The sequence below is a fragment of the Polyergus mexicanus genome, unplaced genomic scaffold (assembly GCF_030449975.1).
Source record: "Polyergus mexicanus isolate NDT 795.1 unplaced genomic scaffold, iyPolMexi1.0 SCAF_3, whole genome shotgun sequence".
NCBI lineage: Eukaryota > Metazoa > Arthropoda > Insecta > Hymenoptera > Formicidae > Polyergus > Polyergus mexicanus.
This window is the reverse complement of record NW_027223323.1, coordinates 9,841,219-9,866,698: the sequence shown is the minus strand read 5'-3', so window position 1 is coordinate 9,866,698 and position 25,480 is coordinate 9,841,219. Positions and strand designations below refer to the sequence as shown.

The 25,480-nt window shown below is 35.8% G+C and overlaps 1 protein-coding gene across 2 annotated transcripts in view; it reads left to right on the top strand.

The window, feature by feature from the left end:
* Positions 1–25,480, top strand: part of LOC138931866 (single Ig IL-1-related receptor) — a 197,421-nt gene that overhangs the window by 90,448 nt on the left and 81,493 nt on the right. Inside the window, exon 1 of one of the 2 annotated variants that reach the window (XM_070293063.1) lies at positions 20,047–20,770. The exons of the other annotated variant lie outside the window; for it this stretch is intronic. Within the exon in view, the coding sequence (XP_070149164.1) occupies positions 20,748–20,770 (23 nt within the window). The 5' untranslated portion in view covers positions 20,047–20,747. Of the gene's footprint in view, positions 1–20,046; positions 20,771–25,480 lie in introns of those variants that run through there. 2 annotated transcript variants of the gene reach the window in all.

Below are 25,480 nucleotides of genomic sequence, written 5' to 3'. Positions count from 1 at the left end.
AAGCAGTGGTATCAACGCAGAGTACTTATTTTTTTTTCTTTTAAAAAATATAAATGGTGGTTTTTATATATGAAGAAAAATTTATATATTTTACAACATTTAAATTATGATGCAGAGCAAAAAATTGATGAATTATAATATCTTCGATTGCAATCTTTCCCGCGACTTATACGATATTGTTTCGCGTGAGATACGCGAAATTTCGGCGGTTCATCCAAAAAAAACATCCGTTGCATAGTACGTGCGGTTGCAGCTGCATGCCTTGTAAACAATAGAGGAAAACGGGGAAACGTACGTGCGCGTAACTTATTTACGGGAAATCAGAGATAGAAAGAGAGAGAGAGAGAGTGCGAGATAGATAGAGAGAGATAGAGAGGAAGTGCGAGAGAGGAGAGAGAGAGAGAGAGAGAGAGAGAGAGAGAGAGAGAGAGAGAGAGAGAGAGAGAGAGAGAGAGAGAGAGAGAGAGAGTGCGAGAGAGAGGGGGGGGGAGGGTGAGAGGGCGCTTCCTGTATATTCGACCAATGATAAGGAAAGAGATAGAGAAAAGGAGTACCCGCAAGGGAATCGCGAGCGTACATACACAGCATACATATACGAGATACATACACACATATACCGTGTGTGCAATAAGTATTACTGCATCGACCGCCGCAAACTGCATTCCGCCGGGTGCGCACGCGGAATGATAAAAACTGTTTCTGGATCGAACAACGATGCTTGGATGTGATGTTCACCTCTCTCTCTCTCTCTCTCTCTCTCTCTCTCTCTCTCTCTCTCTCTCTCTCTCTCTCTCGCTCTCTCTTTATCTCAGCCCTCTCGAAATATTTTTATAATGCGCCAGAGAAGCGCAATCTATTGTCTCGTTTCGCTTCCATGCGCCGAATTTTTTCCTCGAAAAAGATTTTCTCCCCCGCAACACATATATATTATTCCGCTTATTTTATTTTTCCTTTGCGGAAAATCTTATCTACCGGAATAGATTTGATTTCGTCGAGGATTAGAGATCGCTAATCCCTTTGTTACGGAAAGGCATTGTATTCTAACGACACACCTAATTCAATAAAGGATATCCGTGAAATGTAAGATATCTCTCATCGCAGTTTTTATTAGAAAAATTTAGCAAATATTTTTTCTCCATAAAGTTATAATAATAATAATAATAATAATAAGAGACGAGGATATTTTTTTAAATAATTATTTGATCTCGAATTGGCAAGCCTTTCAGTCGAAGATCTTCGCGATTCGTTGATTTTCGAAAATGCACGAAAATCCTATTTCACAGGGGATCGTTTTTGTTTCCCGCGTGATCGATGCTTCTCGATCGTGCACTTGTCACACTGATCGTACGATTTGATCGGTGGGACGGAGGAAGCGAGACGAAGGATTGTTATCGCTCCCTCTTTTTTTTTTCCGCATCAAAATGGATTCAGCCGGACGTGCCGGGCGACGGTTCGAATTAAACAGCCCTCGTTGAAAATAAACGGACAATCGTCACGTTTAGAGAGGGAGTGATGCACGTGCGTGCGCCTCGGATTTTTCCGGGATTTCCGGCCTTTCTCTCTCTCTCTCTCTTTCTCGTGTTGCGGCGACGATTTAGGGCGCGTCGATAAAAAAGAATATCCGGCCAAACGGAGATTCGTTTAAATTTCCGAGGAATATACGTTCGGTTCCATTTGGCGGGAAAAATATTTCGACGATGGGGGCACGTGTCGCGCGTGATGGAAAGGGGGAGAGTCGTGATAGATATTCGCGTAGATTTGCGGAGCATGGGGGGAGACTCGTCGATGCGATAACTTTTAAGGCGGAGGGGCACGCGCGAAATGGGAATAAAAATGAGGCGGCGGTGATCCCGCGCGATAAATCGAAGAAATATTATTCCCGAATTCCTTAAACTTTACGTTACCCCGGGGATGTTAAAAGATTTTTAAATTATTAGAAAGCGACGTTTCTTTAAATTTTTTTTAGATTCTTCTTTCTAGAATAAAATTTTTCACTGTTCAATTTTTAAAAAAATTTTTTCTTACGTTCGAATATTTCCCTTACCTCTCTTTCTTAAATTTTATTCGCATCCTGTTATTCTCTTATCTTTATAAGCTTTCTCCTCACATCCTTACATTTTTACAACCTCGTGAAACTTGGAGACAATTAGACTGAAACGAACTATATTTTATTCCTTTAACAATTCTAATATACAGGGTGTCCCATTTTAAAGGACCCACTCAAATATCTCAGAAACACTGCATTAAATCGAAGAATGTTTCAAACAAAAGTTGTGTGGCGTCAAGGGGGCCATAAGATGGTGACAATGATTTGATCTTGGAAAATCATTCGAAGGTCATGTGAAGGTCAATTTTAAAATCTTAAATGGAAACCCCCATTTTTTATTTAGTATTCTTGTAGCTTGCCTCGAGAGCTTTCCAAAACACAATAATAAACTATTTTTTTATTCAGTACTTTTTGAGTTATTTTATATTTTAATCTGTCATATTTTGATATAAAAAATTAAATATCTCGTAAAATATTTAGTTTTCGATATTCTTACCGTAATACTTCTATGTACAGAATGATAAGACAAATTAATTAGTGCCAAAAAAAAACAAATAATTGTTTAAAAAATACATTGTAAATAATTTTCTTAAAAACAATTTTTTTTATACTAATTGATTTGTCTCATTATTCTGTACATAGAAGTATTACGGTGAGATTATCAGAAACTAAATATTTTACGAGATATTTAATTTTTTATATCAAAATATGTCAGATTAAAATATAAAATTACTCAAAAAGTACTTAATAAAAAAATACTTTATTATAGTGTTTTGGAAAGCTCTCGATGTCAGCTACAAGAATACTAAACAAAAAATGGGGGTTTCCATTTAAGATTTTAAAGTTGACCTTCATATGACCTTAAAATGATTTTCCAAGGTCAAATCATTGTCACCGTCTTATGGCCCCCTTGAAGCCACACAACTTTTGTTTGAAACATTTTTCGATCTAACGCAGTGTTTCTGAGATATTTGAGTGGGTCCTTTAAAATGGGACACCCTGTAGATAAGGACTATTTATCGAACGTTGTTTTATTTAAACAGGGCCGATGTGACGGGGACTTTCCGTATCGGATCCGCAAAATTTCCGCGGTTCGATCATGTATGGCTCATAAAATACGAGCCGCAAAATTTCTCGTCGATTCGTTCGCGTTGAATATACGCGCGCGTCGAGTCCCGAAATGTTCGGTAAGCTGGACGAATATTTACGCACCAAGGATTGTGACGGAAGTTACGAGCGCGAATTTCACGTGTTCCCGCTACGCCATTCGTATTCGATTTATTTCGATGGATGATGACGGCATCGCTCGACGTGTTGGCGAATAATTTGGCATTAATCTCGCAATTGTGGAAAGGAAGGTTTATTGGCCGTATTTCGACATTTTAATTTTAAATTTTAATTAAAAAAATTTCTAGTTAAAAAATTTTTGTGTTAAACATTTATATGTCAATTTAACATATCGCTATTGTGTTAATTGAACTTGGGCGTTAAATGATTAAAACAACTGAAACTTTTTTTTTTTTTTTTGGCGAGAATCATCTGTGTGGAGAAAATAGTCAAGCGAGAATGTCAACGAGTAAGAATGTAAGGATGTAAAATATTAAAGTATGAAGATATGAGAATACAAAGTATAACGACATAAGGATATAAAAGGAGCGGAGGATATGAAAGGGTGAAACTTTGAGAGATGAAAATATAAAGATACGATGATGCATGAAAGGATAACGTAAATAAGATCAACTTTTATGACACTTCTCTTTATTTTCCGCAATTAAGATGAGAGAAAGATATATTTCGTAGCTTTTACAGCGTGAAAAGAAAGAGAAGAAAGAGATAGGAAGTGTTTTATTGCGAGACAAGAACAAACCGGGAAAATAAACCTTTCGCGCTAGTTGTTGGCTTGTTAAATGTAAAAATAATAATAATATTTTTTTTTTTTTTTTAAATTGCATCTTCTTGCACATTACATGTAGAACGAGATGGATGTCGAGGGAGAAAGTATAGAGCGTGAAATGTGCGACTGTATAAAAAGATTGAAATATATCGTGCGATCAGGAACGGACGTCATATTTATTTGACGCAAGGAAAAAATTATTTGTCGGCTGTATTCTTTTGCATTTAAGGACGAAACAGTGTGTATTCTGGTTTTCACGTGAAGCGACAGAGAAGGAAAATATAGAAGAGGAGTTTATACGTAAGAGGGCTTAATTTCTAGGACTCCAATAACTTTCGCGAAATTTCGGGATGGCGTCGGGTCTCGGATTTAAGGAGGTCGCGACGGATATATGTACCGGGTTATCCGATTAAAATGCAACCGGGCGCGCGAGCGACATAATTTCGGCACCGGTGTTCCGCTTTTGAATTCACGCGAAGGGCGTTATATTCTTTGACGGATATATATACTGGGTGGCCCATTTTAATCCATCCAGTCGAATATCTCAAAAACCAAGCCCGGAAGAGAAAAATGTTTCAAACAAAAGTTGTGTGGCTTCAAGGGGGCAATAGGATGGTGACATTGATTTAACCTTGGAAAATCATTTGAAGGTCATGTGAAGGTCAACTTTAAAATCTTAAATCGAAACCCCCATTTTTTATTTAGTATTCTTGTAGCTGACATCGAGAGCTTTCCAAAACACTATAATAAAGTATTTTTTTATTAAGTACTTTTTGAGTAATTTTATACAATATTTTAATCTGACATATTTTGATATAAAAAATTAAATATCTCGTAAAATATTCAGTTTTTGATAATCTTACCGTAATACTTCTTTGTACAGAATAATGAGACAAATCAATTAGTATAAAAAAAAATTGTTTTTAAGAAAATTATTTACAATGTATTTTTTTTAAACAATTATTTGTTTTTTTTTTGCACTAATTAATTTGTCTTATTATTCTGTACATAGAAGTATTACGGTAAAATTATCGAAAACTGAATATTTCACGAAATATTTTATTTTTTATATCAAAATATGTCATATTAAAATATAAAATAACTCAAAAAGTACTTAATGAAAAAATACTTTATTATAGTGTTTTGGAAAGCTCTCGATGTCAGCTACAAGAATACTAAACAAAAAATGAGGGTTTCCATTTAAGATTTTAAAGTTGACCTTCACATGACCTTCAAATGATTTTCCAAGGTCAAATCATTGTCACCGTCTTATGGCCCCCTTGACGCCACACAACTTTTGTTTGAAACATTTTTCTCGTCCGGGCTTGGTTTTTGAGATATTCGACTGGATGGATTAAAATGGGCCACCCAGTATATATAAAGTCCGCTATTTTCCGCTGGGAAAAATTTAATATCGAAGAAAATCTTTCGGAGAGAGATAGAAGGAGAGAGAAAAATATCGAGACGTTACTTTATTTGTAATATAAATCTGGATAAGTAAATTAATTAAAGAAGAATTACAAAGGCACAATTTTATATCTAAAATTATCGACTTTTCGAGAGCCATTTATTGTTTACCTTTCTTTTTTTTTTTTTCCCTTCGAGCGACTGAATTTTTCTTTTCCGAGGAAGATCGAGGCGCGTCGTGCGTAGCTAATTATTACCTAGAGTGCTGTCGCGTCTCGCTGATAAATAGACACGGTTTCACGCGAGCGCGAGATTCTTCTAAGGAGCTTTTCCAGGATTTCCCATACAATTATCGACTAACGAGCGGGCGCACGAGGGGTCGGTGATGCAACATAATTGCATTCCGTGGTGCGCGGAACGCTTCGAGAACTCGCAATATCTCGAAGAGCGAAGAACTTCCGAAACGAGCAATACTAGTAGTCGGCCGCCGTCAAAATGACCGCGGAATGGTTACGCCGAGATACCTTTAAGAGGGCAAAACTATCCGCGGTGTTTCGAGAAAGACGGCTATTTCACCTAGAATGGGTTTGTAAAAAAGTAATAATGTAAAAGAAATATTTAATGTCTCGCGAGAAAGAGGAGAGAAATGACTGTAGTAACCATAATAATAACAATAATAACAGCTGGTAACAGCAAGAACTTTTAATCACAAAAAGAGCAGAGAGAGAGAGAGAGAGAGAGAGAGAGAGAGAGAAAGAGAGAGAGAGAGAGAGAGATGGTAAGCCGTACTAATAATCTGCGAAAGAGTGACCTGAAACTTCACCCCTACCTTCTTCGTGTTCTCTTGGATATCGATAATCGACCGTGTCGAAGAGCGAAGTATATTTTTCTTTCGAGAAGAGACGCGTTGAAGGGGAGCTCGCCTCGCGTTGCGCGCTTTCCAGGGAAACTCGCCTTTATCCGGCTCGAAAAGTTGGACGTGGTCTCTTGGAGCATAGGGGAGTTTATTGGTTCGAGTTCTCGAGGAATGCGATTATGCGTCACTTCTGTCACCGTCAACGGCGGTCGATAATTGAGTGAGAAACCGGGGCCGAAACTTTGGTCGCTTTTCAATCGGCGAATGCGAACTCATCTCGATGATCTCGCTCGCTTCTCGATGTAACTGACCTGGAAATTATCTCGGGACGCGCGTGTATGTAATATCTTTCCTGAATTATACAGGGTGTCCCATTTTAAAGGACCCACTCAAATATCTCAGAAACACTGCGTTAAATCGAAAAATCAAACAAAAGTTGTGTGGCTTCAAGGGAGTCATAAGACGGTGACAATGATTTGACCTTGGAAAATCATTTGAAGGTCATGTGAAGGTCAACTTTAAAATCTTAAATGGAAACCCTCATTTTTTGTTTAGTATTCTTGTAGCTGACATCGAGAGCTTTCCAAAACACTATAATAAAGTATTTTTTTTTATTAAGTGCTTTTTGAGTTATTTTATATTTTAATCTGACATATTTTGATATAAAAAATAAAATATTTCGTAAAATATTCAGTTTTCGATAATTTTACCGTAATACTTCTATGTACAGAATAACGAGACAAATCAATTAGTATATATAAAAAAAAAATGTTTTTAAGAAAATTATTTACAATGTATTTTTTTAAACAATTATTTGTTTTTTTTGGCACTAATTAATTTGTCTTATTATTCTGTACATAGAGGTATTACGGTAAAATTATCGAAAACTGAATATTTTACGAAATATTTTATTTTTTATATGAAAGTATGTAAGATTATATAAAATATAAAATAACTCAAAAAGTACTTAATGAAAAAATACTTTATTATAGTGTTTTGGAAAGCTATCGATGTCAGCTACAAGAATACTAAATAAAAAATGGGGCTTTCCATTTAAGATTTTAAAGTTGACCTTCACATGACTTTCAAATGATTTTTCAAAGTCAAATCATTGTCACCGTCTTATGGCCCCCTTGAAGCCACACAACTTTTGTTTGAAACATTTTTCGATTTAACGCAGTGTTTCTGAGATATTTGAGTGGGTCCTTTAAAATGGGACACCCTGTACCATATATCGAGTGAAGACAGTATGCGCGACTATGATGCGGTGTTGCTTCGTTTTAACGTCGTTTCGTAAAGTTGCAAAGAGTTCGAGCGCAAACAAGATAATTTTAGTTGAATCTATAACGTGTGACCGAAATATAAATACGAAACAATAAGATGTATAAGTCGATGAAAATAATGATATGATGTTTCGATGAATAAACAAAGAGTAACGGATTGAACAGAGTGTAAAACAATCTGAAACAGATTTCATATATTATTATTCTTTTTGTGTGATAGAAATTTTATATTTCGAAAGTGTCATGAAAACGCACGCGAAACTCGATGTCAAAAATATCGCGGCGTGAATAGGTTTTCGATTACCACTCGCTCTTTTAAATGAAACATCAATGTTTTTCCCCGTTAGAAAAATAAAAAAATATAAATATAACTCAAATTATTTGCGTGAATAATTAAACCTATCGCTTTATACAATATTAGTGAAACGTTGGAACAGAATATCCTTGTGAGAATCAAGTTTGCCATGTTATCGTTTTGTGCGCCAATTTATTAGAAAGTTCAAGAAGCTTGTCGGAAATCTCGAAATAAGCTCGACTGCTCGCAAGTTCGATCGTTTCTTCAAAAAGTACTATAAAATCGATTAGGGATGAGAAAGTAGCGCGGGGAAGAAGACACGCGTTATATTTTCCCCTTCCTTTTAATACCCTCTCTCGGCTCTTCGGGATCAGAACAGAGGCAAAAGGACGACACGACGAAGGGACGAACGTAAAAAGATGAGAGACGACTCGTCGGACTTAGTGAGAAAGGGATTTTCCGCTTTCGAAGCTTTCTTTTTTCAAGACAAGTGCACCTTGATAATCGATCTTTCTCATTTTACGTCTCCCCTTTTCGCTCTTTTATACTCTTTAACAATGAAACCAATGAATAAATGTAATACATAGATATTAATTTCCTATAAATTAGCTCTTATTGTTATATTTTATTCTCTACACAGAGAGAAAAGTTTCTTTGGATTTAATAAATTTTGTTGTAACCAAAGAAATATAATATGCTTGAAATGATCCAATCGTACTAATGTTTGAAGTAACAAATATGATTGTTTGATTTTCAAATAATATATTTATATATTTTAAATAAAATATTTTTTAAATGAATTTCATTTTTTTCTTCAACCTAAGCAATTATATTGTTCTTTCAAACAATATTCTTCTTTTATTTAAAAGATTCATTGTATCGCTTTTAACAATTTAAATAAATCTTAAAACAAATTGGATAAAGTTAAATGGCACGGTTACTGCATCTTTCTAATCAAATCTTTGAAGCATCTTAGGACCGTAGCATATAGAAAAATTTAATTTTACTTATTCGGAATTTCTATCCGAATAAATGAATATCGGACATTTATCTGTCCGATTTTTCAAAAATCAGTTTTATTATCTGAATTTTCTTCTATAGAGATCGTATCAGAAATGAAACTGATAGAGGTAATTGTTAAATGTTATTAGCCGTATTTTGCAGGCTTTATTCATATACTCTTATGACAGAAACTTGAATACGAGTATAGTGAAGTATAGCGGGTCGCATAACGATAAGCGAATAAATTATACTATCCCAATTAATAGTTTATTTTTCCGTCAAACAACATGGTTTAATGCAACGACGAAAGCATTAAATTTTTTATTCAACAAAATAATATGTTTCGTATAAAATTATATTTTTCTAATGAAACAGATATATAAGTCAAAACAAATAGATATATTAAATTTAAAGAAATCTTTTTCTCTCTGTGTATTACATTATTTATGATCGGATTATGAAGCGAGATATTTACTTAAGAATCATAAATTTCAAAGTCTGGGGAAAATTAAGACTCCCAAGATTTAAAGTTCTCCAAAGAGATCCATAATATTTTTAAACTCGAAAATATACACTCCAACTCTTAAAGCTTCGGAACTTCGAAAAGAGGTTCAAAGTTGTTTCCCCCCCCCCCCCCTAAGATTCCAAAATTTGAAATATTCCTCGACATCCTAAATTCGCGAAACGGAGTTCGGAAATTTTAAAGTTTATAATTTTTTTTTTCAAAGCTTTCAGATATTCTCATGTTGAAGATTATGGCCAGTTTCAATTTTCAAATATCAAATATAACGATTTCCTTCACTTACATGAATATAATATCTTTTTCATTCTAACAAAAAAACGTACATCTCTCCCGATATTATATCTCATAAAATCGAGACGGTAATAAAGTCAGCTGCAGAAAATGGATTGGTGGGATGGCGGGGGGCGGGGCGGGGGGGGGGAGGAGAGAGATGACAAATTACTGATAAATTATTAATGCAGTAATGTGTATATGTGGTGGATGGTTGGCTGTAACGTGATGCGGAATATATTATAAAGAGCTGCGTATGAGGCTAGTGTATTCGATATTATAGTATTTCCATATTTATGCGAGCCAGCATCACATTTCAACGAGTTTGTCGCTCGCGCGGATAAACAATGGCGAGCGAATATCATTTAGCGACTTGTTACTTGTGATTTATGACGCGAACGTATTCGCGTGTACATGTATATGTGTACGAAATAATATGGCGGATTGGTGACAAATGGCGCGTCCATGATTCAATATTTACGCGATTGTTGTTATGACGCATTTCGTTTCAGCGATATTAAAACAGAATGGCCATTACTCCTGAGAGAACGAATGATCGGATTAATTACGGGGGAAATTTTATATAATGGGTGGTCCAGCGCGAACAACACGGTCTCTTATTGATAATAAGCTGCATGAATGTAAGAGAATTGGAGAGTTGTTACAATTTTAATTTAATTCGGAAATTATTTTTAGTCGGGCTTTAATCCCCCGAGGAATTTGATCTCCTGTTTCTCCTATTTTATTTCAACCATTTTAAATTAATTTCCGAATTAAATAAGAGGCTATTTGCGAGAGAATATGATGATACGTGGGAAAGTGTGCCAAGAACCCCTATCGAGCTAGCCCCCCCACCTTGCAAAAATAAAAAAAAAAACAAATAGCGTACAATTATGAGCTATTTATGAGCTTTCATGTCCCGCAAATTAAAAATTTTGAGCTCGTTGCACTACGCAGGAATTTAATATTTATGGTGGGGAGGCTGAGCCGATATCGACCCCCCACCACTTAAAAATAAAAATATTCAATCAATCTTTGCGGCAGAATTAGGAGCTATTTATGAGCTTTTAAGCTAATATAGTTTTAATTTTTGAGCTCATCCCCTTAACCTATAAAATCATCCTACGTCTTCCCGGCACAAGAGAGAACTATACTCAAAATCAAAGAAATTAATTATCTTCCGACTAAATATTGTTTATCGATTTATGAGCTCGTAAAATACACAAATTTCGATTATTGAGCTACAACCCTTTTACAATAAAACCCCAATCACATAAAAATCCAAATCACATGATATCGACCCCCCACCATAAATATTAAATTTCTGTGTAGTGCAACGAGCTCAAAATTTTTAATTTGCGGGATATGAAAGCTCATAAATAGCTCATAATTGTACGCTATTTGTTTTTTTATTTTTGCAAGGTGGGGGGGGGAGGCTAGCTCGATAGGGGGGTGCGAAAAGATGAATTTAAGATTTTTGCATCTTGGAAATTTGAGAAGATAATTAGATCGAATGAAAATTATAATTAAATAAAATATCTTTAAGGCAACAGAAATATATTTTACTCTTTTTTTATATTTAACTGCCATTGCATTTAATTTTTTATAATTTTTTTTATATTTAACCTCTATTATATAAACTATATTATATAAATTAATTTTTCAGAGAAACATAAAAATTATAAAAAATCGATACTTCTTGTTGAAAATAATATCCATTAAATTGCACATTTTTTTGTCACAGGATTTAGCAATTGGATCACTTTGCAAAGTTACAAAGTAAGTTATACGCAACAAATTTGTCCAAGGAATAATTTACGATCGTAGCACGGTTTGAGGAGGGAAGGTTCTTCGGAGAGAGCCGGATCCATTATCAAACAAACGCGATTTGTTCATCCTCCCATTGATTCGTCCTTCTATCATCCGACCCTCGCCTCGTGGTCCTTTTGGATGTCCCGCTGCTTGTATCCCTGTCACGCAATTAGCGAAAGCTTGCGCGATAACGTCGATACATTCACTTGGATGGATCCCGAATCATTAAACTCCCCGCCTATCCGTATCCTCTCGAGCATCCTCGAGGAATGCGTTCCTTTTAACGGCCGAAAAAAATGATCGTTGAAAGTAGGATTGCACGAGATATCAAGACTAGTCTTGATATTGTCTTGTCTTGTTTCGAGATGCGAGATAAGATTTTTTAATCAATTATTAAGACAACGTCAAGAATAAGATTGTCAAAATTATTGGTCTTGTCAAGATTATTAATTCTTAAAAAAAAAAAAAAAAAAAAAAAAACACCCTGAAATATATATATTTGAGTGTAAATTAGATGAGAGAAGAATTACTACAAAAATTATACAAACTTAAAAAATTTTATTCAATAAATAAAAATATTTATATATTAACAAATTTAGACAATCAATACAATCAATAAAGAAAGAACAATATAAAATTTTGCATAATTATTTAGCTACACAAAACTTTGCGCACAGTGTCTGGGAACTAAACAAATGACAAAAATAGTAATAATTATCTTAATTTATTAGATATTATGAAGATTATGTTAAACAATTATTTTAAACAATTATCAAATAAAAATTGTTAATAAAATCGAGATAAAACAATACAAGACGAGATCAAGATTCGCTCAAGACCAAGACAAAAAATTTGAGTTTCCGAAAATCTCCAATATATATCAATACAATATTTTTACGAATATTATCTTAACTTGAGTCTCGTGCAACCTTAATCGAGAGAAAAGTTTTTTTTTTTTTTTTTTTATATCGCAGCGAATAGGTACGTCACGGGCGCACTCTCGTTATCCTCGAAATCGTTTGACAAAAAAGACAAATAACTTTTCCACGCCGGAAGATAAAAGCCGAATGTTGCGATAAAGTTTATCGCAAGCGACAGAGATGGCTATTCGTTTGCCGCGAATTCTTTTCGGCGGTTTTAAAAATGGATTTAATCTCTCTCCGACCACGGCATACACGCGTGCGAAATTGAGGAGAAACCTTTCCGCCGTGTCCGTGTTTTATATATTTTATATCACCGGCGAAGGTGTGAGGAGGAGGAGATGAGATGAAAAGAGGATTAAGGCGCGTTTTAATGCGTCGCGCCCGCGGTGATTTAATCGGTCTTTCACTTTACGGAGTAATGTGGGGTGAAATCAGAGAAACGTCATTTATGCGGGTTTTATCATGGAGCCTGGATTATGGATCCTCCTCCCCTTCCCTCCGTCTGCCTTGTTTAGGGAACACTGCCAAATTTGCGAATTAGAATTCCGCAACGAAGTTCCACCCGAGCGGGATCGGGAACTTGTATGCGCAAGCGGGGACATTGTTCTCTGTTTGGCGATGAGTTTCTACCATGTTGTTGATCCTTTTGTAGATCGGACGTGAAGTTTCGCGGCGAAGTATCTCGGGGCGTTTACATGCTTCCCAAGGATCCAGGGATACAGGGGGGATGCGTGATTTTTCAACATCTCGGAAATGTTCCTTTCCGCAATTTCCAATTTTTGCTAGAATTTTTTGTGAATTTGTATTGAAAATTAATATAAAAAAAATTAATTATTTATTATTAATTATTATAATTATTAAATTATTAAATATTATAAATATTATAATTATTAAATATTATTATAAATAATTAATAAAATTATTGATGTCTTTTTAATTTTCCGCCGTTTTCTTGAAGCTTCGAGTCGTCTCGGGATTCGTTCTTCTCAATCTCTTTTATACGCTTGCGTAAAACCGAGTAAGAAAAGGCTAAATTATTGCAGAAATCTCGATTGTGGCTGAAATGGATATGCAAAGCTGATGTTAAATTACAAACGTAAATACAATTCAATGTTATTTTCGCCTAAGGATAACGCGGGCGTGGAGAAGACGCTAAAAGGGGTCGGATCACGTTACTTTATCGAATTATATCCGACAGCAATAACATCGGAGAGATGAATAAGACTGGAATTGAGCTGCTCGAAATGAGATGTAAATTTCATAGAGAAAACAATTTGATTCCGAAAGCATAGTATCTCAAATGAAAGCATTTCCCGAAGCATTTGATTTCTAAGATCAGTTTGCGGGAAGAGATTTCATTTTTAAAGTAAAGAAAATTTTGTCAATCGCGATTTTTATTTATTTATTTATTTATTTATTTATTTTTTTTTTTTTTAACGTAGGGTTGCACGAGATATCAAGAGTCTTGTCTTTCTATTATTTGGTCTTGTCTCGAAATTCTAGACAAGATCAAAACAAGATTTTCAATTAATTATTAAGACAATATTCAATTTTAGTCACGAAGACAAGATTCTCAAGATTATTTTTAAAACAAGCTAAAATATGTATATCTGTGTGTAAATTCGATGGAAAAAAAAAAAAAAAAAAAAAAAATCACTATTAAACAAACTTAAAAGATTTTATTTAATAAATAAAAGTATTTATAATAAAAAATTTAGAAATATTTAATATAATAAACTTAATAAAATAAACAAGATAGTATTTTTGAAGTAAAAGAATGATAAAAATAGTATAATAACTATCTTACAAATTATTATATATTATAAAGATTATATTAAATATTATTTTAAACAATTGTTACCAAACATTATTAGATAAAAATTTTTAATAAAATCGAGACCAAGACAAGATTAAAGTTTCAAAAATTTTCAATATATTGGATGATTGCATAAGTTCGTGCCCGATTTTCATAGACGGCATTAAGTTGCTGCATGGCGGAGTTCTATTGTTTTCGTGTGGTAATTGTTGCTTACACCGAATAGATGACGTTGTCTTATGTCAATTTAGCGTCAGACATTGTTCAGATAAGTCCATTTGTGCATAAGAGAAATCATTAAAAATGGAGAACGAAAGGTGCATTTGCGGCATGTAATGCTATATGAATTTCGGAAAGGCGTGAGTGTTGGGATTGCACAAAAAAATATTTAAAGCGTTTATTTGGACCGCGCTCCTGCTCTCCGAACAGTCAAAAAGTGGTTTGGCAGATTTCGAAATGGTGATTTCAACATGGAGGATCAACCCCGCTCTGGACGGCCTTCTGGCATTGATGATGACATTGTGCATGCCTTAGTGGAAAGAAACCCAATGATTACAACTGAGGATATTGCTGAGAGGCTGAACATCGATAATTCAACCGCTTTTCGTTATTTAAAAAAGCTTGGATACATTTCCAAGCTTGATACGTGGGTGCCGTGTCTCCTGACTGAAAGGAATAAGCTGCAGGAAAACTGCAGGAGTTGCAATGGGAAATTCTGCAGCACCCGCCATATTCTCTAGATATTGCGCCTTCAGATTTTTATCTGTTCCGGTCTTTGCAGAATAGTTTAAATGGCAAGAATCTCAATTCCGAGGAAGCTGTCGAAAACCATCTTACAAACTTTTTTCAAGAAAAACCAAGTTCTTTCTTCAAAAATGGAATCGACAAGCTTATAGATCGTTGGAAAACCATTGTAGAAAAGAATGGAGACTATATAATTGATTAATAAAAGTGTTATCTCTAAAATATAATCTATTGAAGTTTATACAATATTTAAATCGGGCACGAACTTATGCAATCACCCCCAATACTAATACAATATTTTTACAAATATTATCTTGTCTTGAATCTTCTGTGCAATCTATTCTGTGACAATCTGCGAGAAACTTATTTCTGATTGTTAATTCCTCGGCAGCCATTGATACCTCGATATTCTCGTTACGGGCAAATCGATCGCGTAAGGTCTATCAAAAAGAATCCGCTTCGTATAAGAATAAACTCCGGGACACTCTCTGGAAGCTCTCGCGTGTCTCGCGTGGAATTTGGATAGGCGTGGAGGTGCCTTAAATGGATCCGCAAAAGGATATATCTCACGCACAACTCTTTCTTTTTTCCCTTCCCCTCTCTTCATTCCCGTCAGATGCGGCGGCGGAAGCTCTTCCTGAGGAACGCGGTGAGCTTTAAGCTCTAAAGCTCACCGTCATTCTTCACCGCTGGTACACCGAGCTAAAAGAAGGATCTTCGCTTTCCCTCCCTTCCCTTTCTCTCCCTTCGCCTTCTTACCCATCTACCAATCCATCTGTTGGAAAAATGGACGCCGCGGAAAAATCAGATGGCGGAGTTTGCGTAATGCGAGCAGATCAGCTTTCGCTGCGTCTCGGCTTTCCAAGGAATGTCTAACTAATAGCGTATCCCGATAAGTTTAACGTCCCTTGGCAAAAGTATTTAAAGTAACTTTAAGCTCTTACACACGAACGTATATCATAATTAAATGATAATTGAGCGTTGATTAAAAAATCGGTATGCATCAGTATTTGGTTTTTGTTATTCTTCTTTTTAAATTCTAATGAACAATATGATTGTATATAAATCGAAATGTATTATAAATGTGTTTAGCGAAAATTACACGCTAAATAAATAAGAAAATATTCTTCAATTTTTTATGATACAAATAAAATTTTTTCACAATTTGTTAGAAGGCGCGTAAGGAAAAAACAAGATTGTCAAAATGATTCTTTTACATTTTTAAAAATATAAGTTTCTTTCCCAAAGATAAATCCGCGTTTTTAAATATCTTCAATTTTTTCAAGATTCTTGCGCTATAAATATTTGTGTGAATACTCTCGGTTTCTTAACCATTGGACGTTTAAATTTCCGGACTCTTCGATCCTCGTATCTTTGGATAAAAAAAATTCTAAATCCTTGCGTCATCCACGCGTGCTGGATCCCATCGGTGTCCGTCGAGGAACGTAGCTTTAAGCTCAAAAGCTTTCTTCGCCCAGTCGCCATTTTTCACCTTCACCATAGCCAGCTAAAAGAAGGATTTCCGCTTTCCTCCCTTCCTACCCTCGTTTCTTTCAGTCGGAAAAACGAACGGATGCTCTGAAAAATCAGACGGTGAAATCTTCGTAACACGAGATGGAATCTCTCCTCCCTTTCTCCTCCACCCATCGTGGAAGGGATCGTTCGTTGACGGAAGGATATCTCGAGGCGATTTCAATCGAAAGCCATAGCTTATTTTCCAAAGAATCCCGCTTAGAATTCTTTTGGCAAAGCTGCGTCTTGGATTTTGACAAACGCTTGGAAAATATGGAAATTTCCTTTAATATCGAATATTTCACTTCGAAATCTCCTTGTGTCTTTTTGACGTTTAATATCGCTTAATTTTTCTCCATTTTATTGTTTCACAATTTTTATTTTTTCACCGCGAAAAAGATCTTGACATCCCAACGAGTTGCATTATTTTTTCATTAGCGAAGAATACACGGTTTTCTGCGGAACTTTTAAAGGCATTTTTCCTCCTTAGTTTTTCTCGGACTGAAGAGCGATCGTTTATTTTCGCGCCGCGGAATCTTTCTCTCTCTCTCTCTCTTTCTCTCTTCGTCAAGTGGAGAGACAGAGTCTCCTCTCTATCTCTTTTTTTTTTTTTCGTCCGTGATAATCGTTCCTCTCTCCGCGGCGACAATTCTTATTCGGCGCGAAATGGAAGAAAAATCGAGAGAGAGAGAGAGAGAGAGAGAGAGGAGATCGGAGGACAAGTCGACAGAGCACAATGAGAAATTTTCATTAAAACACTCAAACCGGCCGCTGCTGACAGCTTCTGGATAAACTGAAATAGGTTTTGTTCATCTTTTCCGCCGCAGTCGTATTAAACGGATAAAGTGCGAGAAAGCGTCCGATCTCCGTTTTAATGCGAGAACATTGAAAAATGCAGGACATTTTTATCTCAAGAGCTTATCGAAATATTGAAAATATGAGAGATAACCTATTTTATAAGAATCTAAGAATATACGTATACATATATAAAGGAGACAATAATAGCGATATTATTATAAGAATATAATAGTATAAAAATAATTATAGGAGAATATAATTTAAGAATATAATTTAAGAGTATAATTATAAGAATATATAATTATATTCTATATTATAATTATAGAAGTGTACTTATATAATATAATAATAATTTTTTTTTTTCCACACACATTAATTCTTATTTTAAGGGACGCGTCGACGTTTTTACAATCGCAGTTCCATTTGATAAATTTAACACGAGGTTCTCTCTCAAAGATTCGTCAAATCTATCGCTCTATCGATATCCTCACTCATATTAAGTTAGCCCCCCCACCAACGCCAAATTAAATCAAATACATCAAATAATTTAGTGCTAATTATGTGCTAATTAGTTGCCGTAGTCCGAATTTTGTTGCTCAAACCGTTTAGCAGGAATTTACATTCAAAGTGGGGGGTGCTAGCTTGACATTAAGCCAGCCCCCCCCATAGTGAAAAAAATATATAGAATGCTCGAATCAAAAAATAAAATACACTAGAATTTGTTGCTATTTTGTTGCTCTAAAATAACATAAAAATATTTTTAAAAAAGTATATTATTTAATTAATACCACTATATACTCAGTCTCGCCGCGCCGTACCATTCACTTGCGCGAAGTAAAAGTAAATAAAAAAATGTATCGCTCGCATGTATTTGGTACTAAAATAATCTGTGGACAATATACTGTCGAAATATATGAGAAACTGAATTTGTTGCTCGTCTTAAAGTATTAAAAATCGATACTTTGTCGCCGCGGACCCTATACGACGCGCTCTTATATTATATAAAGTAACTAAAAGAATTTGTTGCTCGCATGTTTTTGGTATTAAAATAATCTGTGGACGATGTACTATCGAAATATATAAGAAACTAAATTTGTTGCTCGTCTTAAAGTATTAAAAATCGATACTTTGTCGCCGCGGACCCTATACGACGCGCTCTTATATTATATAAAGTAACTAAAAGAATTTGTTGCTCGCATGTTTTTGGTATTAAAATAATCTGTGGATTTAACACACACGTCACTTTTTGCAATGAATGTCACGAGACATGTGGCAAATATAATAATTATTATAGCCAAGTAATTCTCAAAGTAGCGCGAATGCATCGTCAATAAAAATTGACAATTATATAAATAAATAAAATCATTGACACCAGTCGATGCGTTGCAAACGTCACTCCATTCCGCTCCTCTTTGCTCCTCGTCCCTTTGCTTTCGCATTTGTACAAAGTTCTGATTAAGACCGGATTAACGGACGACGCATTTAAATAATCGTCCATTGTTCCATTCACCACTCCCGACGCTTATGCGCACGCAAAATTCACTTTCGATGGATGAAAAGATGCGAGAGATACGGAACGCGACCGTAATACGTCTCGATAATCGCGCTTGTGTGAAGAGACTAACAGCGTTACGGAAAATTTAGGCTGGACGGATAGGTGGGGGGAGGGGAGGGGAATGTCGTCGAATATCTCTTCCAAGAACAGGAGCGAGCGAGTTTTTTGCGAGAAAAAAATCGTGCGCCAAAAAACCTTCGCGATACGAACAAGGATAAGATAACGAAGCTCGAGCGATACTTTTGCAATCTCGCGATTATTTTCTGGCGTAATTATACATATAATTGAAGAAGAATCATATATTTTAAAAGAATATTAAAGTATATTGAAATACGAAACGTGTGAAAAACGCGACGCGAAGCTTCACCAATTGTAAAATTTCTCATTTAGCTGTTGGTACTCGTGGTTTCTCGCGGCATTTCAGAGACATCGATTAACGTTGACACGTCACCCTTAATTGGATTTCAGTAACATCCATAGTTTTAAAACTAACCAATCACCAATCAAGAATCGAATGACCGTGATTGGTCAATTTTACAACCATGAATATTATTAAACCTGACGTGTAAAATTAGTCAACTAACTGTCGACTAACCGAACACATTTTTTTCTTTTTTCTCTTAAATAAGAATATTTTATTAGGAATGTTCATATGTGGTGTGCGAGCTGCTTTTCAGATATATTCCTCCTTGAATCTTACACATTCTATTCAACGATTATTCTCGTATGTATTATCGTTTCGCCATGAAAATTGATCGAGATTTTGTAATATAAGCTCTCTCTCTCTCTTTCTCTCGAGCCGCGCTTCTTTGTTTATACCTGAATGTTTACATCCAACTTTTTTGAACGCTTCTGTACCGAGACGTTCGGCGACGCGGTCCTCCCCTCTCCTCACCTACCCGTCCAGCCTAAATTTTCCGTAATCGTGTCAGTCCCTTCGCACAAGCGCGAGTGTCAAGACGAATTACGGTCGCGCTCCGTGTTTCTCGCGTCTTTTTATCCGTCGAAAGTGAGATCCGCGTACGAACGAGTGTCGGGGGGGTCTTGTATCGAATAACAGGCGATTATCCGAGTGTAATATATTAACCCGTGTAATCGTGATTAAGGCATCTTTCGATATATATATACTCGCAAACGACAAGATTTTTCCCACGCATCTTTTATCTATCGAAAATGAATTTCGCATCCGAACGAATATTCGAAATATCCGAATCGAGAGTAATTTGTAGGTTTGATATATCGACTTTATAATACGATACAACGATCGATGAATACATTATTTAACATATTTTTAGGCGCTGAAATAATTTACTCGCTGTCGTATATAATAATATTGCGTTGAAAATATAAGCGCGTCGCGTTCCACACGTTTCTGCTTTAATATTCTTTAATATTGTTTTCGAATGTAATCCTTTTTTCAGAGTTATATTCACAATTTCATAAATCGAGATCGCAAAAGAGCGTCGCTCGAGCTAGTTTGATTTATCTCGCGCAGGATTTTTCGCGTACGGTTTATTTCTTGGAAGAGACGCGCTCGCTCCTTTTCCTGGAACGGATATTCGACGACGCGTTCCCCCCTCCCCATCTACTACTACTCAACCTGCCTAAATTTTCCGTAACCGTTACAGTAACCGTCGTATTGCATTAGCGTGCGAGATTGAAATATTCTTTCCGTATTTCTCGCATTTTTTTATCCATCACAAGTTTATCCCGTGTATAAAGTGGATGTCGTGAGTATCGGGAATGTCGATTAGAATCACGGAAAATCGTCTCCGTCCATTTATTAATACGCGATTATATGTTCTTTCGTGTTTATAATCGGCATGGAAATAATTTTACCGCGTCATTGCATATGGCGGATTTTCGACTACGAGTGAAATAGTGATTATGAGAATAGTGATTATGCACGAGTGGACAAATTGATTGACTGTCTCGTCTCAATTTGAAGCGAAGGGAGCAACCGGAAACGGAAGGGATCTCGCGATGACCAGATGCAGAAAGAAGTGAGACATGCAAGGGCGGTGCATCGGTCGGTCAGTAGAATTTATTATTAAACATTTAAAATTGTCAATATAATTTTTAGTTTATAGAAACAATAGTATCGAAAAATCGGGGTTTTTTTTTTTTTTTAATGATTTATAGCTCATGTATAAATATTTAGAATTATAACTGACCATATTATTTTTGCCTTAATTATTTCTATTATTCGTCATTGATGATTACTGATGATTTCATAATTATAATCGTTGAGCGCATTAATTTTACTATTTTATTAGCATTCGAAATCATCATTAATACGATTACATTTTATTTAACTCTGATCACTCTGTAATCTTAACATCTTTAACGCGTCATTTTTAGAGAATGAAAATTATCAAACATGTGCATTAACAAAATTAATCATATAAATATTTAGAATTAAAACTGACCATATTATCATTGCCTTGATTATTTCTATTATTCGTCATTGATGATTACTGATGATTTCATAATTATAATCGTTGAGCGCATTAATTTTACTATTTTCTTAGCATTCGAAATCATCATTAATACGATTACATTTTATTTAACTCTGATCACTCTGTAATCTTAACATATATCTTTAACGCGTCATTCTTAAAAAAGCAAGAGGAGCAACAAATTCAGTTTCTTATATATTTCGATAGTATATTGTCCACAGATTATTTTAATACCAAAAACATGCGAGCAACAAATTCTTTTAGTTAATTTATATAATATAAGAGCGCGTCGTATAGGGTCCTCGGCGACAAAGTATCGATTTTTAATACTTTAAGACGAGCAACAAATTCAGTTTCTCATATATTTCGACAGTATATTGTCCACAGATTATTTCAGTACCAAATACATGCGAGCGATACATTTTTTTATTTACTTTTACTTCGCGCAAGTGAATGGTACGGCGCGGCGAGACTGAGTATATAGTGGTATTAATTAAATAATATACTTTTTTAAAAATATTTTTATGTTATTTTAGAGCAACAAAATAGCAACAAATTCTAGTGTATTTTATTTTTTGATTCGAGCTTTATATATATTTTTTTCACTATGGGGGGGGGGGCTGGCTTAATGTCAAGCTAGCACCCCCCACTTTGAATGTAAATTCCTGCTAAACGGTTTGAGCAACAAAATTCGGACTACGGCAACTAATTAGCACATAATTAGCACTAAATTATTTGATGTATTTGATTTAATTTGGCGTTGGTGGAGGGGCTAACTTAATATGGGTGATATCCTCCGAATATTATCCTACCCCCTGAGGAATCCTGTCTTTCCTCCTCCTCCTCCTCCTCCTCCTCCTCCTTCGCGGGGTCAGGACACGCTCGTGTTTCTCACGCGAGGAAACAATACGTAGCGCGTACAGTGCGCAATTACGGGAATCGGCATCGCGCTCCAATTAGCGACGTCACTTTCCCGTCCACGCCGCGCAATTTACTTCATCTACTCTTCTCCTCCCTATCTCTCTCACCCTCCCCTCCCTCCTACCTCTCTCTCTCCCGCACTACATTCTTGCCGTCCCTTGTCATGTCGTGACCGTCGTGCCGCGTGATTTCTCCCGATCTCGTTTTCTCATCGCGAGAGAAAAAGGATCGCATCCGTTTGGTTTCTCTCTCTCTCTCTCTCTCTCTCTCTCTCTCTCTCTCTCTCTGCGATCTCGAAAATATCCGGTCAAGCGTGCACAGATCCGCTTCACAAAGTGAGTGAGAAAGGCGAGGGGTGGAAGGGCGGGAAAGTAGCAGGAAACGGAGGATACCGCGGGGGAAAGGGGGGGGAGGGTTTAATTTTTTATCGCGTAGCTCGAGTTTATATATTAATGGCGATGTTTGCGCGCGGTTTCTTGCGCGACCGGAAATTCCGTTCCATCGCGGTTTCCGCGACACACGGCGCGTGAAGCCGGGGGAAAATCGCGTGTCTCGGTTCAATGATCCTAGGGTGAGAAGAGAGAGGATGGGATTGAGAGGAGAGATGAAGGAAAGAGAGAGAGAGAGAGAAAATTGGACGAATATAATTTACAAAGTGCACAAAAACATTTTAATAACCCTTTGGAGATCAATCGATAAATACGCTGCCTCGCAATATTTGCAAATTATATTTCTATTTCGCTGCTAAAGTGCCTGATATTTGGAGAATCGTCGCGTCCCTTATATTAGACAGACAGAGAGAGAGAGAGAGAGAGAATCGTGAATTTTATTAAGATTTTCCATTAGAGAATTTTAGCACCTGTTATTTCGGATAGTGTCGCGTCGAGAGATTGACAGTTAAATTTCGGCAATTTTAGCGATCTTGAAGCGACGAGAATTCGAAAATCGTCGGGATCGCGAACACTCGGACACACAATCGATCCTTTCTGTACCCTTTCGACCTCGTTAATGAGCGCTCGTGCAATTACGAAGTAGATGTCATTAGAGTCCGTAGCAATACTCTTTAATAGCGCGCTCTCTTCTCCCTTCCCGGAATCCACGACCGTTTCCTTTTGTTCGCCTTTCCTCTCGACTAATGAATTCAACGTCGACACGAAACACAGGTGGGTCATAGCTTTCATAAAATCTCTTAGAAAGAAAGGGGGAAAAAAAAAAAGAAAAACAAGTATCTCCGGATAATTAATTAATTTATAAACACTATTAACGATTTCGATTCAATTACGGGGGGGAAAAATGCCTCGTTTCTCTAATTTGATCTTATAAAAATTTCACATTCATATGATCTAATAATTAACGAAATTAAATTATAAATTTAATAATCGTTAAATTTTGCCTCAAACGGTTCTTCCATCTCTCTCCCTCTTTCTTTCCTATTCTTTTCTTATTCCACAATTTAATGAGAAAGAAAAAAAAAAGAAGAAAAAAAAAGACTTTATTGCCTCTCATTTTTCTCGTAATACGCGCGGCGGTCTCGCCTTTCTCATCATACTTAAAACACTAGATTAAATAAAGCGAGATGGCATGTTATAGTCTGCCGATCGGATATCGACGTTTTCTCCAAATCGGATCGATGCGAGATGAGAAAAATGCCAATGCGCATTCTATCCGTTCGCCGATATACGTATTTATTTTTTGCGACGGAGATGGATGGAGACGGGGGGGGGGGGGGGCCGGTGCAATCTGCCGAGTCTAATTTTTCTGACATGCTAAAAATGATCCCTACATTTTGTTCGCGATGATTGACATAATGTCCATTCTCTATTTCCACCATCGGAAAATCGAGCTCGCCGAAATTATACCCCCCCTCCCCCTCCCCCCCCTCTCTCTCTCTCTTTCGACAGAAGAGGGGAAAAAAAAAGAGTGAGAGAAAGAGAAATGCATCTTTTACGAAGAGATAGAGAGAAGAGGGTGGCGATAGTGGTTGGAAGGAGGGAAAGACAAGCGCCTCTAGTAGTTATATACTTGCGGATCGATTTCGAAACGGCCTACCTGGTAGACAATCTTCCACTTTTTCCTTCGCGGAATCGACGGGAAAAAAAAAGGGAGAGAGAGAGAGAGAGAGACCACTTGTAAATTTTTTTTTTTTTTTTTTTTTTTTTTTCCCCTACCTCAACGAGTTCGCGCGAACAATTTCCCCGATGTTCCTAAAGACGGATGCTTTCTTTTTCAAGTTTTAACATTTTTTTTTTTTAATAATTTTTACACTCTTAAAATCTCTCTCTTTCTCTTCGTATATATCATCTATTAAAAAAAATTATAATAAAATTTTGCTTTTATTTTTTATTGATACATATTTGGATTTACATAGTGTTAAACATTTTTTCCATTAGAAAAAAAAAAAAAAAAAAAATAAAGAATTATATTTGATATTGTATAATTCTTATATTATAAGTAATTATTTAATATGATGTAAAAAATATACAGAATTATTTATAATATTATATATTAATTATATTATTTATAATATTATTATATATAATATAATTATTTATAGAGAATTTTTCGCATAAAATATGTAAAATTGTACTTTGCGAAAGTATACCTATAATTTTGACTGGAAATTGCTTTATATTGCGATATACAATAATTAATATTTGACAGTCAAATATTATTTAATTTTTAGTCTACAGTGTATAATATATATCAAATGTTAGAGATCTGTCACTTTGCTGGTCATACTTATTTTCTTTACAATACTACTAGCCACACACGCACAAATGACACGTGTCATGTGATATAAAAGTGTCTATTTGGCACTCTTGACGTCTGTGGCAGCTAGAGATCCAGATGCAAATTGTTTTCGAATTGTAGAACTGGATGGACGCAATTTGCCGCGACTGCAACGATCGGTTTTCCGATAAATCCGCCGACGTCGATGTCGAACGCGATCGATCGCGGCTCCGATAAAAAATTCTGCTATCCGTGAAATAAAGTTCTCGGGCGGCTTGCATTGTTATTTGTTGTCCCGCTCGAGCCGCGAGACATCGATCGCGACCTTAACCCTTTCGAGGACAAGAAAGAACGACTCGATGCGAGATAAGACAAAAGTAAAATAAAGGCGGATTGAAAGTAGAATGAAAGTCTAATTGAAGAAGATTTGAAGAAACGGGCGGAAGAGAGAAGAGATGAGAATCGTATCTTGTCAAATGGCGATTGTATCCTGTATCGAATCCGAGTTTCCATCAAACGATCAAACTGATTTGATCGTCGTTAAATATTTTACATTGGCTTTTTTTTTTTTATCGTCATCTTTTATTACGCGACATTTATATATATTCTCTCTCATGTAATTTTTGCGCATCA